This window comes from Molothrus ater, chromosome Z (genome assembly GCF_012460135.2).
Source record: "Molothrus ater isolate BHLD 08-10-18 breed brown headed cowbird chromosome Z, BPBGC_Mater_1.1, whole genome shotgun sequence".
Classification (NCBI taxonomy): domain Eukaryota; kingdom Metazoa; phylum Chordata; class Aves; order Passeriformes; family Icteridae; genus Molothrus; species Molothrus ater.
Window position 1 is genome coordinate 46,361,878 of NC_050511.2, and position 15,799 is coordinate 46,377,676.

The window sequence follows — 15,799 nt, forward strand, 5'->3', positions numbered from 1 at the left end:
GAGCAAACCATACAGCAGAGTCAGGTAAAAATTACATTCAGCAGCTGAGGTTGACATTTACCAGCCGGCAAACTTATGCTTTGCAATATTATTTAGAGTCAGGCAGGAAGGATCAGTACCTCAAATTGAGAGGTACTAGCTTCAGCCCCCTGATTTGTGAGGATTATTCAAAATTGCAGTTACAGACTGCATAAGCTATTGACTTTGATTCATGAACAATCTGGCTTTTCTTCCTGAAAAAAAAAGTTTACTCTCTTTTTCTCTTCCTCCCAAGTTCTCAAGTATATGTACCTTCATCACTGATGCTATCTCTATCACTATTTCCATGGTGAATTTTTTTAAGAGCCAAAAATTTAAAAAATCAATGCCATCACTATTTATTTACTTTTACAAAGCACTCCTTTGTGTTTACTGTGTACATCCTAGTAGCCCTTTAAAGAGTATCAAAATGGATTGTAATAGGTACAATGGATGATGAAAGGAGGAAACAAATACCACCTAGAAGTTACTACACAGGCAGAAAAAAAGTGGTTGTAATCTCTTTGCTTTCTTTTCTTGATCCCATAATAGAGCAGCACTACCAATGAGGGAAGCACTTCCAGATTTCCTATGTACCGTAGGTATGTATCTGTAAGAACACCCAGTGGACCTGGACAAGTGGTTTACTTCAGTTAGCACCTACTGCTAGTGTTAAATTGCAGCAGTAGGTTCTAAGGTGGTCAGAAGCCAGGTGATAATGTGCAGCTATTTCTGCTATTCCTAGCTGCACCTTAAGAATACATAAAGCTATTACCCTAGAAACAGTTTTTGGGATATTCCTTGTATTGATTCTACATAGCTAATAAAAAAGTAGATGCCTGATGACATGAAGTAGAGAAAACATACATGCACAAGCCAAATGCTTTATGAACTCTGAAAAGACCAAGGCTGTCCTTATCTCCCTTGAGCACCCAATGCCAACCCAACACACCAACCAAACCAGCTCTTGCACATGTCTTGATTTCGCCTTATTCCTTTGTTTGTTCCAAAGGTCCACAGTATCACACTCAATAAAAGGAAACACTGAAGCACTTCTAGCAAAGGGTTCAGATGGTGTTCTTTAAAGAGACTGCTGCATCATCAGGGTGAAAGCTTCACAGAGGGACAATCTACCTAAGAGCTCCTGGAGAGGCCCCATACACACTCATTCCAGTGAAAAACAGATCCCTTCAAATGCAAATCAGAAAATTTTCCTTAAACAATACAGATGTCTTTGATCACGTTGGAAAGCCTAGAAATGGGCACATTTTCACCACAGTACAAAATACAAGCTGGGTCAGCTACAGCAACACCAGCTGATTCCTTCAAATACCAGTTTTTCCTTGGTATGCAAACCAAGTGCTACTTGGAAAGGAGCACTTCCTTACACACACTAGGAGAGAAGTCATTTCCCTTTTCTCCTTACTCATAAACCCATGCACTCTTCCAGAAACATGGTTTCACTGCTGAGTAAAGTTTATTACTCTCTATTCCTGTCACCAACCTTGCTGACCTCTGTCCTTACATGAAAATATGTTTTCAAAGCTCCCTCCATTATTGTGATGGATGCAACCGCTTTCTGAAGTTTACTCTGAACATCACAGCCACTGATATTTTACCAGAGGATGGGTACTAGATAGAAATAATCTACCTGAAAGATTGTTGCAAAAACACTCTCAAAAATCCAGGTACCAGATTTACAAAGACAACAGAAAAAGTGCAAAAATTTCAATCAAATGGCAAAGCAGCAGGTCAGTCATAAGTAGATTTAACTGAAAATCACAGATTAGTCTGAACACTACTGTTTCCATTCCATTTATACAGCTGGATTATTTCTGCAGCTTTGTTAGCTCTGCAGTTGCTTTCTCTCCAGTGGCGGGTGGGGGGGGGGAACACACAGACACACAGAAAAAAAAAAAACAAAAACAAACCAAACAAACAAAACCCATCACATAAACACCACCCACAATTTTTTGAAATCCTCCAATCTTAGGTTGAAAATTTGAAATCCCCAAAAAGCTAATAAAAGACATGATACATGAATCTCTATCTACATCAAAAAGTTGTGGTTTAGCATTTTAATTGGAATTTCATTATTTTATTTTTTAATAATTCCAGACTGCTCCCCAAAGGCAAACTTACAAGTATAAAGAGCATCTTTATTTCTGACACATGAGTAATCTAGTAGGATTCACAGCCTTTATCTAGCTCTTTCCGTATATTTATACTTCTTTTTTCAATAATGGCTGCAATGCAGTTCACTTTCAATTTTAAATGCAAGTTATAGGATGTGAAACCTAGAAAAACTTGCCTTTAGGGTCAACTACATTACCCTTTTCAGCTGTAGCATTTTTCTAGGCAGAAAACTGTTTAAGTCATAAGCAATCACCATCTAGAAAATAAAACATGCTGAATTCACTCTACTTCCCTGCATTACCCCTTTCACCCAATTCATCATATAACTCATGTTGCTCCAGGACACCCTATGGAAATAAGTTGTGTTTCCTTCTTCAAGCAACCGTCTTGGAGCTGTGGATAAATCATGACATCAAAATCTTTGTGTAGACAAAGGTCAGATAACACATACATACAGGCAATGTTTGTCTGCACTGGTTACTTATGTGGATAATTAGAAATTTTTTTCAGACCATCTTGTGTGGCAAGGTTTTGGTGGCTGGCTACAGGGATAACATCTGTCAGATGATGTCAGAAGCTTCCTCTATGTACAAGAGCCAGTGCAGCCAGCTCCAAAATAGAACCACCAGTGGCCAAGGCCAAGCCCATCGGTGACAGTGACTACATCTCTAAGAGAACATACTTAAGAAGCAGAAAAACGCCTGTACAACAACAGCAAAGTAGACCTCAAGGTCAGTGAAAATTCTGCTTCAGGCACTGGAGCAGAAATTCTTCTGCAGCCATAGTGCTGAGGACTATGATGAGGCAGGCTATCCCTCTGCAGCCCACTGAGGTCCACGGTGCAGCAGAGATCACCTGCAGCCCACAGAGGACTCCACACCTGAGCAGGTGCCTGAAGGAGGCTGTAACCATGCTGGAAGACACACTAGGGCAGTTCATGAAGAACTGCAGTCCATGGGGAGGACTCATGCTAGAAAAGTTGGGAGAGACCTCACAGAAAGTACCTGAGAGAGGAGCAGCAGAGAAGTGTGACAAACTGACCACAGCCCCCATTTTCCTGAGCCACTCAGATGGAAGAGAAGAACAATCTGGAGCTGAAGTTGAACCTGGGAAGAAGGGAGGGGTGGGTGAAAGATGTTTTAAGGTTTGTATTTATTTCTCATTATCTTTCTCTGGCTTCTCATTGGCAGTTAATTAAATTAATTTTTCTGAACCAAGTCTGGTTTGCACTGACCATACTTCCTGAACCTCCTGTCATACTTTTTCTCCACCATCCAGATGAGGAAGGTAAGTGATTAGAGTGGCTTTGGTGGGCACCTTGTGTTCAAAGTTATCTCATCACAACATATCCTCCTTTCCCCACTGAATTTTACTTTAGTTTCTATATTGTCTCATATGTTCTGCAGAAATTAACTATACTCTGGAATTTGCTTCATACCTCCTAATTCAGTAACATGCTACAGAGGCAATGTGGATTTAGTATTTCCTTCTCTGTAGCTGCCAATTCTCAGCTTGTGATATCCTCTTTGACTTAGTAAGGTAAAGCATGTCATTGCTGGCTGATCTTGCCTGGCTAGTTATCACCCATTCTCACTCTATTCCATCAGGAATTCCCACAGCCCCATCACACTCTTACCTTTCTCAAGTAAACAAGACCCAGCTCTCCCAAACACTCCTACTACCATAGCTCCTTGTGCTCCAACTGATACTCATGGTAACATCTGAAAGCAAAAGCAGCAACACAGATGCACGTCAGCCAATACCTGCAACATATCCACATAGCTCACCAGTTTTCAGTTGTTTGTCTAGCAGCTTAGCAGCCAAAATACCCCTTTGACATGAAAACTTTGAGAAAGACGACAAGTTACTGCAGTTATATCCAGGTCATTTTAAGAGACTAACTTCTTTTGGTGGGGATTGTTATCACCAGTATTTTTATACAACTGAACAAACTACCACTGTTGCTCTTAATGAAGGCATGCCTCTCTCCAGTCCAGAACACAATGTATATGTAACGGAGAGTTCAAATGAGTAACAACCTTGTGACTTGAGATGTATCAATTTTTTGTTTCAGTACACTACCCTTTTCAATTTCAACAGCTTCTGTGTTATCTTCAAAGCAAAACAAAGATTTCTAATAGCCTCTCTATAGTAATGAAGATCAGCCACTGGACTTCTGGAAGAACTTCTCCTGCCCTTCTCTTTACAAATACAGATTTCAGAGTACAATAGCACGTGACTTGTTGAACATCAGCATAAAGAGTGAAATCAACACAGACCAGTAGATCAGATGTTTACTCATGATACTTGATTTGCAAAGTTGAAGCATGACTATTTGTGGTTGATGCTGAGAATTATGTCTACACTTCCGAAGGCAATAGAGCAAATCTGCTCCTCAAAACCTGCCTCCATCTGCTCTGTTTCACAATGCTTTCTGGAAAGCAACATCTGCAGTGCCTGGGTGAGCAAATTTAGAATTTAAGCGCTCACTGCCCAAGTATTTCCAAAACAAAATATGCTACAGCAAGAGCAAAACTCTGCAAGTTCAGATTTAACCAGAGATCAGACTGTCACATTTCTTTTAAATGTATACAACAACCAAAGTCTACTTCCCCTTCTTTCATAACACAGTTGTAACAACAGCAGCTTGCTTCATGTGCAAAAGTGTTTCTTGGTAACACCATAAAAAGAAAGTTCTAAGCCCAGTTTTGTAGTTCATATAAAATCCTCACAAGGAATCCAAGCAGTTGAAACAAGACAGCATTTTGTTTACCAGTGCTGAGAATCATTTTCATGTCCCAGAAATGTGTCTCCCAGGACATGATTCTTCACTCTCAGCCTGCTAACTGTATTTTCCATTGAGCACTCTGGGCAGCCCTGGAGAATACGTAACCCCATGTCCCGGTCTCCCCTCTCTTAAGACTTTGCGATAGCTCTCCCCTTTTGATGTCACTGCTCCAATGATAACATAAAAAACTTCAGTGGTCACAAGAATGCTGAATGTAATAATCTGCAAGCGGTGCAATTCAGCCTACCAAAGATTTTTCACTGCACTTTGAAATTTGTTCCTCCAGCAATAGCCTTGAAATAGACAAGCTTAATCTGCCAAGGAGGTAGCAAAAGCAAAGAAAATGCCTGGACAGCCGTAAAAACGATTCAGGACATTCCAGTATGAACATCTTCAAAAGAGCTGAGGGGTGCACAAAGTTTTTAAACACAAGGAGTAGCAAACCCAAGACACCAAGAGCCAGGCAAAGCAAAGCAAAGCTTAAAACACAAACGTTTTATAGGAAATCACCTCTTCAATTAATCACATGGACTGACTGCAAGGAAGAGGCAGCTGACACCCACTCTCCAAACAGGCACCACATAGGTCCCAACATGGCTGAAAATTAGTTTTCAGTACCACACACAGCTGTCAGGAACTTGAAATTTCCAGCTGGTAGTCTACATAAGAGAACATACAAGTGTATTTGTTAACCACAATTTTCCAGATGCACTGCGTCTACAACCCAAGAACAATGGGGTTATCAGACCAAAATGGTCGTACTGATGAGTTACCTTGTTTCTCAAAATAGGACAAGCTCTCCCAGAATGAGCATTTCAAAGTCCCTCTCATTGCTGAACACATCTCTCAATTAATTTATCTGGCACTTTCTGAGCGTTTACCAGGAAAGACAGAACCCAACATCCCCTACACTTCTAGGACTGAAAAATAAAGAATTGAAGTGCATATTTTTGTCTGTCAGATGAAAACAGACTGTTTGTACATTAACCAGCAAGTAAGTTACGAAGAATGAATGAGAGGCAGAAGTATAGCTCTGCCTTAAATACAAACAGCTGTTGATGTTTTACCCAGAAGCATTTATATATTATGTCCCCCATAACAAGAGGGACTTTTGAGTGTGTGGGGAAGAAGCATGTGAAAAAATCGAGGTTGAAAAAAAAGCAGTCTCACAAGACTGAGGTGACACTCAGCAAACTGAGTGCTCACCATCACGTCTGCGTGCAACTAAACCAGTCCCAAATTGCTGCTCCTTCTCTACTTGAAATGCCTGAAGCAGGCATCCCCAGGCTAAAGATAACGTGCTCACTACACAGTAACAGAAAGCTTTTCAGGCTGCAAAAGACTGCTGGATATCCAATAATTCAATCCGTCTACTCAGACCAGGCCAATTTAGAGCAGTGCCTTGTCTGGCAAAGTTCTGAATCTCTCCAAAGTTGTAAGGTCCATAATGTCCACAGTTCTCTGCTTCACAGTGAAGAAAGATTCTTCCTAAAATTATCTGCCAGATATTTAGGTATTTCTGCCTGAGCCCTATTCCCAGTGACTCGCCTTACCAGCCCATGCGAAAGTCTGGCACTATCTTTTCTTCATCTGCCATAAGAGAACAGAGGCCATTGGGATCTCTCAGTTGGGATCTAGCCTGGGCCATCTCTTCAGCCATGCTGTGGAATCCTAGTGTCCTCTCCCTCTCCTTACAGGTCCCACGCTACAGCCCCTGCATCAGCTTGCTGCCCTTGAGCAAGCAAGCTCCACTACGTCAGGAACTGCTATCCTTGAATGGGTGCCACCCACCCAATAATTTTAACCATATTTACCATTTTCATAGCTTTTCCCTAATCCTTCATGTTCAGAATGCCTCATAAAATAAAAAGCTGTCAAAATGTAACAAATCCTTTAAGTTATTTTTCCTCAGTGTCCAAATTCTTCATTAGTAATATTTTTTTGGTATCTCAGTGCATAAAAGCAGAATCAATACTGTACAGGCACAAGAGACTGACAGTGTTATAAAAATTAAATTAAAAGTTTTAATAAAGGAAAGAGTATTTTTCTATCTCATTCACTTTTTCCAACTCAACAGGCCCTTGTGACAAACAACATCAAATACATCTTGACTCTCACTTTTCTGAAATACATCCCTGCAGTGTGTACCTCAGTTTGCTCATCTTTACAAGCATAATCACATATTTCTCAAGTTTGAAGACACTTTGTCTTCAATGATAAAACCAAGACACACTTGTCATACTGCTGGCTAAAAGCTTTCACTTCCAAGCCTCCAAAAATCAAAATGCATTTCTGAAACAGCTGAGAAGTCTAACCTGTACCCAACCTCCAAAATAAGTTGTAAAAGCGATTTTCAGATCATATCATAAACACTTCATGTAAACTTGCTCAAAAACACACACAAACCACAACGATTACAGACTCACAGGGTTTCTGTGCCAAAAGGCTCGATATCCTACTACTAAATCTGCATGATAATTCTTTCCAAAAACTACTGCTTACTCTGCTTGGCTTTGAGCCATTTCAACTTATAAACAGGAAAAAAGCTATGCCATGGAAAAGATATATACAGAGAGCTTGCACACACTAAAAAAGGAGATGATCACATTTTTACGCATTTTTAATTGAAATTCAAAAAATCACTTTAGACTGTTGACTTGTAGGTAGGGAGAAAAAAAATCCACCACAATCCAGATCCCACAAACATTTGCACAGGCTCTTAATGAAAGCAGAAGTATCCATGTGCCTAAAAGCCAAAACTTCACAGAGCAAGAACTCAATCAGAAAGTAAACATAAATCTCTAATATTTTCATTCCAGAACCTGAATATACTTTAGGTGCCAAGCAGCAAAAGATAAAGTGGAGATAACTTTCAGCTATGCTGAAAAAATAGGCAGCAGAAGTTTCCAAACTATATGTTACTGTTCCATGGTGCAGGTTCAATCACACAGCACAGGAGCTGTTCTAAGTATTCTCTGACAGACAACTGTTCTATACACACAGTCAATGTTTCTAGCCATACTTCATAGTTTAATAGCCATTCATTGGGCTCTTGCACAACTAGAACTCATGCAAACAAATACAGTGCATGGCTTTTAGTGCTATTTAGACTATTTAAGGGGAGTATTCCTAACAGAGATTTTTCCAGGCATGCAGACTATGAAGTATTTTAGTAAGATTCACAGAATTCATATACTTTACTCCGCCATAGGCCAGCAGAAAATTTATAACATCACTACCTTCTTTGTACCTTCCTTCCAGAAAAATGTGCACAAATAACTTTAAGCACAATATAACTTTTTTTTGGAAGTAGAGATTGGTAGTATCACAGGAAGAAATGCAAATTCTATTCTTAAAGGATATCAGAAACAATCATAAACACCCTCTAACAGTTTAAGCAATATTCTTTACTGATACTGGCTGCACACCCTTGTGCTACAGCTGTGTGAATCTCACACAGATGAAGAGAAATTCAGTTAAAGACTTTAAGTTTTTCAGGGGGATATTTTGCTGGAATTATCTTCTTGTTGTTTGGGGAACTTTGGGTTTCATTTGGTTTTAGTAATTGAAATGCTAGATTATGTTTCCTTTAATATTTTAATTGCCCATTTGGGGTTGTCCTGAAGCTAGTGACCAAGCCCAAATGCTTAGAGATGTGAGCTTTGAAATACTACAATGAAGGCTGGTTATTATAAGAGCCCATGGTCAAGAAACCACACCAGCTGCCAGACAATGCAGCAAGCAACACAGATTATTTGTCTGGATGCAGAACTCCAGTCACTACAAAAGACATTAGAGAAACATCTTGATGACACACTTTCCCACCCTGAGACTGACAACAGATGTTACTTTTTCATACACCGCGGTGGCAAAGGGCTTGCCTGAGACGGATGCTGCAGAGACTCAACCTAAACACAGTGCCAGGGACAATAGGAACAGCAAATCAGGAGCTTAGAGCTGGGATGCCAGGATGCTTTTCTCTCTTGAGAAAATCTAAAGAAGAGTGTTTTTAGAATGAACATTTGGAGCATCTGTGTGCATTTCAGAAGCTCAGAAAACACTGTATGTCATGCCTGCTTAAAATAGTTGTGAAAATACCTATGACTTACTATTTAAAAAACTTCCTGCATCTTTCTTTAAGTGAAGTATGCATTCTTTGCCCTACATTACACATCAAGCAACCTCCTGAAAGGAGTCATGAAAACACAAGAATAGGACTATTTTTCCTATCAAGAATGGAGGATCTTTTCTTTATGCAAGGAATTCTAACAACCAAGCACTTGCTGTACTCCACATACACAAACAAGAAAAGAAAGGTTTAGAACAAGCACAGAAGAATGCAACAAGAAGGTGTAAAGAAAAAGAAAAGGCACTAAAAAGGTGTAACATAACAAAACCCAGTAAAACAAAGGTGGGGAAAAGCAGTACTATCTTACTGAAATATTCATGTAAAGGGAGCTCCCAGTGTGCCATGATTTAACCCTGACTAGGTACCAGCAGCAGCTCTCCACCACTCTCCCCCTTTGCCAGTGGGATGTGAGCGAGAATCAGGAAAAGTAAAACTCATGTCCTGAGATAAGACCAGTTTAGTAGTTGAAATAAAATAAAATACTAAATCAACATTAATGATATAATTATAATTATAAGCAATAGGGAGATGAGGGGGTGAGGGGAAGGGGTGACCCAGGAATAAAACCCAAGAGAAACAAATGATGCACAATACCACCATCACCACACACTGGCTGATGCCCAAAGTGCCTGCCAGGAAGAAAATTAACTCTATTCCACTGAAAACCAAGGCACTGAAAAATTCGTAACATTCTCTCTTATTCTGGTACTGTACCTTCCTGTTAACCCATCCACATCTTGCATCACATTAAAAGTGACAATCCTTACATTCAGATGACACATCTCTATTTGAACTTCTAATATGAAGCAGATGCCATACAAGATCATTTAAAATACCTAGGGTGCAAGAACTAACAAAAAAGCTGCAAAGTGATCCACTGAAAAAGATTTAAAGCCTATCTTTCTCAGGAAATTTAAAAAAAAAATTGGTTAAAAAGATTCTGTCTGCATGTGGATTTCATTTTGCCAAAATAATTTGTGGGTGAAAAAAGGACTGTATAAACAGCAAAACTAAACATTAAAAGGCAAAGAAAAAACTCCGAACCTCACCATTATTTTTTAATTGAGCACAGCTTTTCCAAGAATTTACAGTGTTCTCAATCATGCCCATTAATATTCTTTAAAACAGTTTTTCATTTTAACCTTTCTGTGACAATGCAAATATAATTCTCAAGCTCAGTATTTTGATGACTTAGACCAAAAGGATAATTTAGATTATTTCATAAGCAGATGTTACAAAGCAGACCATGCATTTCCAAATCAAAGACATATCTCTGGTCTTCTTGCTATTATTAAACTGAAATTTGTACTTTAGAGAATATTCTGAATTTTTAATTTCCGTGCTTTTGCACATTTTACATCTAAAATATACTGGATTAGACAACAATCAGGTTGTTCATACTCTGTGAACTACAATCAAAAGAACTGTATATTAATTTTATATTCTATATTTTCTTTTAAAAAATTTTGTTTCAGCCTCACTTTATCCTTAAATATTTATGTTGGGGGCAGGGGATGGCAGTATATTAACACTTGCTAGCATCCACTTGAGCTGCCTTGATGCTGGCAACTAAAAGGCACACCTCCAAAGAACAATTTCAGGCCATAAAATAAAAATTTCCAGTTTCTGTAAATACGAGAAGTTAAAAGTGAAATAAAAATAAAAAAGTGATAGTCACAGAGCATGGCTTAAAATGAATACACCTTATCTAAAAATAATTGTTAAGGAAATACATTTGTATTTATTTCCCAAATAAATCTGATAAATATGCAGATCGTATATCTTATAACTAACTTCTTGAAACAAACATTTATTATATGTCTGTTAACATTAAATCTGTAATTACTATAATCTATTCAAAAAGTACAACTAGTTTATGTAAAGACATAGCCTCCTATCTTCCTTATTAATTCAAAAATAGCAAAACTAACATACCACCACTATAATAAACAATTCTGGTGTGCTAAAGGTAATTGCAATCTCATGTGCAAAACAGAATATGTTCAAACACACAAAGTTACAGATTTACAATACTGTGGTAATTCTAACAAAGAAGTACCATCAAGCCATTTTTTTACATCACACTTTGACCAAATTAAAATGGAGATGCTCTAATGATAGTTTCTGGTTTCAGTGGGAGGTTTTTTATTTGTTTGTTTATTTTTTCTCTAATCTATCAAAATCAATTATAACTCTTGAGAAGTCTCCACATACTGAATATGCTTCACTTGTTCCTACCAAGAAGCTGTCTTTCCATCTCACTTTATTTTATATGGTTATAAGGCTGTGAAGGCATCACCATGTCATAAATAAAAAAACTAGCATCTATCACCAGGCATGCCAGAATTAAATGTGACTCACACTGTAAAGCCACTGCTCTCCAGTTTGAGAACAAAACCACAAATACCACAGAGAGATGGTATAACTATGCACAACTGCTAAAAGCACAAAAATTTATATGTGTCAATATGAACATACAATTCTAGTACAACTGCTCAGCATATACAGAATTAAGCAGAATCACTAATAATTCAGCTTTCTACTGCATTTAACTGACACTTCATATAATCTTCACAAGAAGTCCAACTCCTCACATTCTTACAATCAGCTAGGCTTGAAAACTGGCACTAATCCTTTCAACAGAAGTTTCAGCTTCTCCATACTGAAAGACTTAGCAAACACAGTTATCTGCCAAAATAAGCACCTTCCATTACCCCTCTTAATATAGGACTTAACTTAGTGGGTACCTTAAAAAACAATTAAACTAACTAAAGACTTAGCCACAGAAGGAGAAAAAGCAATATTAAGTAGACATAGCCAAGTTCATCAGATGACATCCAAAGAGCTGATATGAGTAACAAAGATGTTTAAGAGAAAAACTGTTTTCGCCAGTTATGGGCATAACACCAAGTGTTAAATACAGCACAACTTCCAAAAGCCATCTTTCCTTCCAGAAATGAGAATGCCAATTCAGACCTAAAAAACAGATGAACAAAAGGCAATACCCAAACAAATAAACATACAAACAAAAAACAAAACAAAACAAAAAAAAAAAAAACAAAAACAAAAAAACAAAAAAACAAAAAAAAAAAAAAAAGAATTTCCACTACAGACATACTTTTCCTAGCTGACAACCTTTCCTCTAGGTGAATTACATTTTTTCACCAAGGAGATGCAGGTACCCCACTGGAGGCAAATTACTTCATGGACAGTGAAATGCCTTTTAAGATCAGGATCAATTTTCTGAATGAAGTAAAGAATCATCAGAATTTCTAGTCCAATATCCTTTCACATTTGACAGCCATGAATGGAGATGTTCCATTCTGTTGACACATACTGGAAAAAAAACACAAAGGAACAACACCAAAAGAGACCCAACTACCACTGCACATTTTTCTGCTAGGAGAAACAACATAGCAAACAGAGCAAACCTTGCATTCTCTCCTAGCAGAGAATGCAAGGTTTCTCCAAACCTTGCATGCAAAGTACAGCAATTTCACTGCCCCTCGACGTTTGAAGATTAGGTCACAATACAGGTTTTTATCAAAAGTTAATATATTATGATTAAGACTACAACTAAGAGTATGCTTAGCAAAACAGTCCAACTTTGGCCCTGATGCCTGAGTTTAGTTCATCGTTTTTCCGTCTGGCGACCAATATTTGACTGAAAAAGATAGACCTTCATGATGAGTCTTTTCCTTTGGAGAAAAGCAAGCAAAGAAACAGACACTCCTCATGCCCAATCTAGAAATCTCCTGGATTTGTCTTTAAATTATGACACTATTTCAAAATTATAAGATGAATCACATATCACTCTATCTGAAAATGTTTTATATATTTTTATATTATATATATGTGTATATATATATATATATATAGTTACAATGACTAGTAACAAGCATTCACCTGCTACTGTGACTTAAGTATACTGTAAAACTTAATCTTTCAATTTGTGTGTCTGCAAGAGCTCTTCTGAGCAAAATCATTCTGGTTATTGCAATTGCCATTTAACACAGGACTTTTAAGGGCTTTTAAACACAGGAACTGTACTAGTGAATACCAAAACTTCAGAACAAACCCCAAAAAAGCCCCTTTCTGGAGAAAAAAAAGTCCAGTATTCCTTAATCCAACATTAAGGTCTTTGTACACTAGGCCTGTGATGAATATATTATATGGTAAAGGTTATAGTTTTCTCCACCATGACTTTCCAAATCATGGAAAATACAAAAGCTTTTATCTCCCAACAGTAGCATAGTAGGTCAATTTGTCTATAGGACTGCGGAGAGCTTAAGAAGATTAAGAGATGTTTTGAGATCAGGCTTTAAGATAAGGTCATCATCTACACCAGGAATGTCCATGTAATTTTAAAACAAAAAGTTGAAATAGAGTTTCATCAGACAAAACCTCCATTTCCAAATAATGTATACTGGAAAAATATTTTTCTCCTAATATATTTTATTTGGAAGGCCTGGGAGGGTGAATCTGCCCCATGTACTGTGAGGTCTCAGGACACAGCAAAAGCTGCTTTTGAACTATATAATACAATGCAAAGATAAAAATTCAAGTTCTCCCTCAAATTTCTGCATTGTAAGTAATCCTTTACTATGTTGTCAGTCACGAATTTCAAGAGGAGCTTGTCTATAAACTCTACCTCATTTCAGAGCAAGATTTCTATCAGTATAAACACCCAACTAAGTGCCCAAGACATAAGCACCACTAAAAATATATTCTAAGAAAAGACTTAATTAGACACCTCATTTTTTCACCCTCCAGGCCCAAAGAACAATGTCTTGTTTTCTGACCTTCTCCCATACCACATCCTAATTAGTAACTTCATATACGCATAAACAACTTAATTCTGGCTGCCATTCACAAAGAACAGCTTAGGAAAACATCTAAGGCCCTGATCCCAAAACCACACAGACACGCGTTTAAATATAAGCATGTGGGAAACTCCAGCACAGCCTTGGAAGCGGCTCTTGTGTTTGACTATAAACAAGCACATCAACCCATATGTTAGGACCACAGTCCTGAAAACATCGAAGCTTCAGGATGAACGAACCACATGTTCGAAACCAGCTCCTCAGAGGGACCCTGCTGCGGAGCGGTTTCTAAGAGGAAATGCAAAAACACGTCTGTGGAACTGACGATTAGAGCCCCGAAGACACTCAACGGGGGTCTCACAAGGCAAAAGTCTGACTTGCAATCAGCATTTAGGAGCACCACCAAAGAACTTGGTATGACCGGTCACTGCGCTCCGTGAATTCCCGCAGTTACCGGCAGCACGCTGCGAGGGGCGGAGCCTGGCTTCGGCACGGATACGGACACATCGCCCCCTCCCTCTCTCTCACACACACGCTCACACACACAAAAATCCTTCCAGGAGCGGGGCTCAGCCGACAGGCAGCAGATGGCCGGCGGCCGCTGCGTAAGGGAGGCAGGGCGGCAGAGCCGCCGAGGCCCCGGCGCTGCCCAGGACACATCAAAGTGCGATAAGACACAGGCACACGGTGCCCCGGACAGCGCAACCCCTGGAGCTGCACGGGCGGGCAGGGGCGCGGGGCTGGGGAGCGCCGGCGGCAGCAGCGCCACAGCCTGAGGCGCCCGCCCGAGCGCCAGCACTGCGGGCTGCCCGAGCTTCGCACCGCCGCATCCCGACCGACCGTCGGGGAAAGAGCCATCGCCGCGCCGGGCACCGGCTCAAAGGCGGCCCCGAGCACTCCGCTGCCGGCCAGGCGACACATGGCCTGCCGCCAGCCGCCGCCGCGATTCGCCTCGCCGTGCTCAGAACAGCGGGAGTTTGCCCTCCCTCCCGTCCCGTCCCGCCTGTGGCCCCCACCCGGGAGGGACCCCGGGCGCTGCGGAGGGCAACTCCGCGGCCCTGCGGGCCAGCTGCGCTGCCAGCCGGGGGTGGGACGCCCGGACCCGCTCCCAGTCCCCCGGGGCCCCTCTCCTGCTCACCTGGTGGCGGGGCTCTGGAGCCCGGGGCGCCGCGGGGTGCGCCGTGCCCGGCGGGGCTGCCCCGGCCCTGGCTCCGCGCTCCCGCCTCCGGCAAGCTCGGCCCGTGGAGGGGCGGCGGCGGGCAGAGGGCGGCGGGCGGCGGTAAGCGACCGGAACCGCCGCTCATGGCGAGTCCCGGGAAGCCGGAGCAGGAGCGGACACGGGCGCGGGTCTGGGGGAGTGCCGGGAGAAGGGAAGCAGCCGAGGGGGAGGTGGAGGCGGCGACGGCGGCCCCACCAGCGGGGGAGGAGGCAACGGAGGAGGCGGGGGGCGGCGGAGGGGAGGAGGAGAAGGCAGGCAGGAAGGGGGCGGCGGAAGAAGCCACCCATCTGCCGCGCCGGCCCGCCTCGCCGGCCTGACGGAGGTGCCGCTCACCGCCGCTCTCCTCGCTGCGCGGAGCGACGCCGCGGTCCCGCTGCCGGGCAGGGGCATGGAAGCCGGCGTCAGGCTGCGCCCCGGGGGCTGCCGAGCGGGCGGCCACCGGCATCGCTGCCCGTTCCGGCCGGCCGGCGGCGGCTGCCGCTCCAGGAGCAGCCCCACCGCGGGGACGGCGGAGCGGTCAGCGCTAGCGGGAACGCGTGGGTGGCATGGGCGGCGTGGGGAGCCTCCGGCCGGGGCGCAGCCCACCGCCGGGCGGGGGGCCGGTGCCCAGCCGTGCCGGCCGCTCCAGCCGCGCAGCTGCTTACTGCTGCCGAGGAGGAAGTCTCCCCGCCTGCTTCCTCCTTCCC

The 15,799-nt window shown here is 41.8% G+C and overlaps 1 protein-coding gene across 1 annotated transcript in view; it reads right to left on the bottom strand.

Moving 5' to 3' along the window:
* The window catches only part of RNF38 (ring finger protein 38), a 105,142-nt gene extending 89,569 nt beyond the window's left edge, over window positions 1-15,573 (bottom strand). Inside the window, exon 1 of the mRNA XM_036403311.2 lies at window positions 15,033-15,573. Coding sequence (XP_036259204.2) covers window positions 15,033-15,558 — 526 coding nt within the window. The 5' untranslated portion in view covers window positions 15,559-15,573. The remainder of the gene's footprint in view (window positions 1-15,032) is intronic.
* Between the last annotated feature and the right edge of the window lie 226 nt (window positions 15,574-15,799).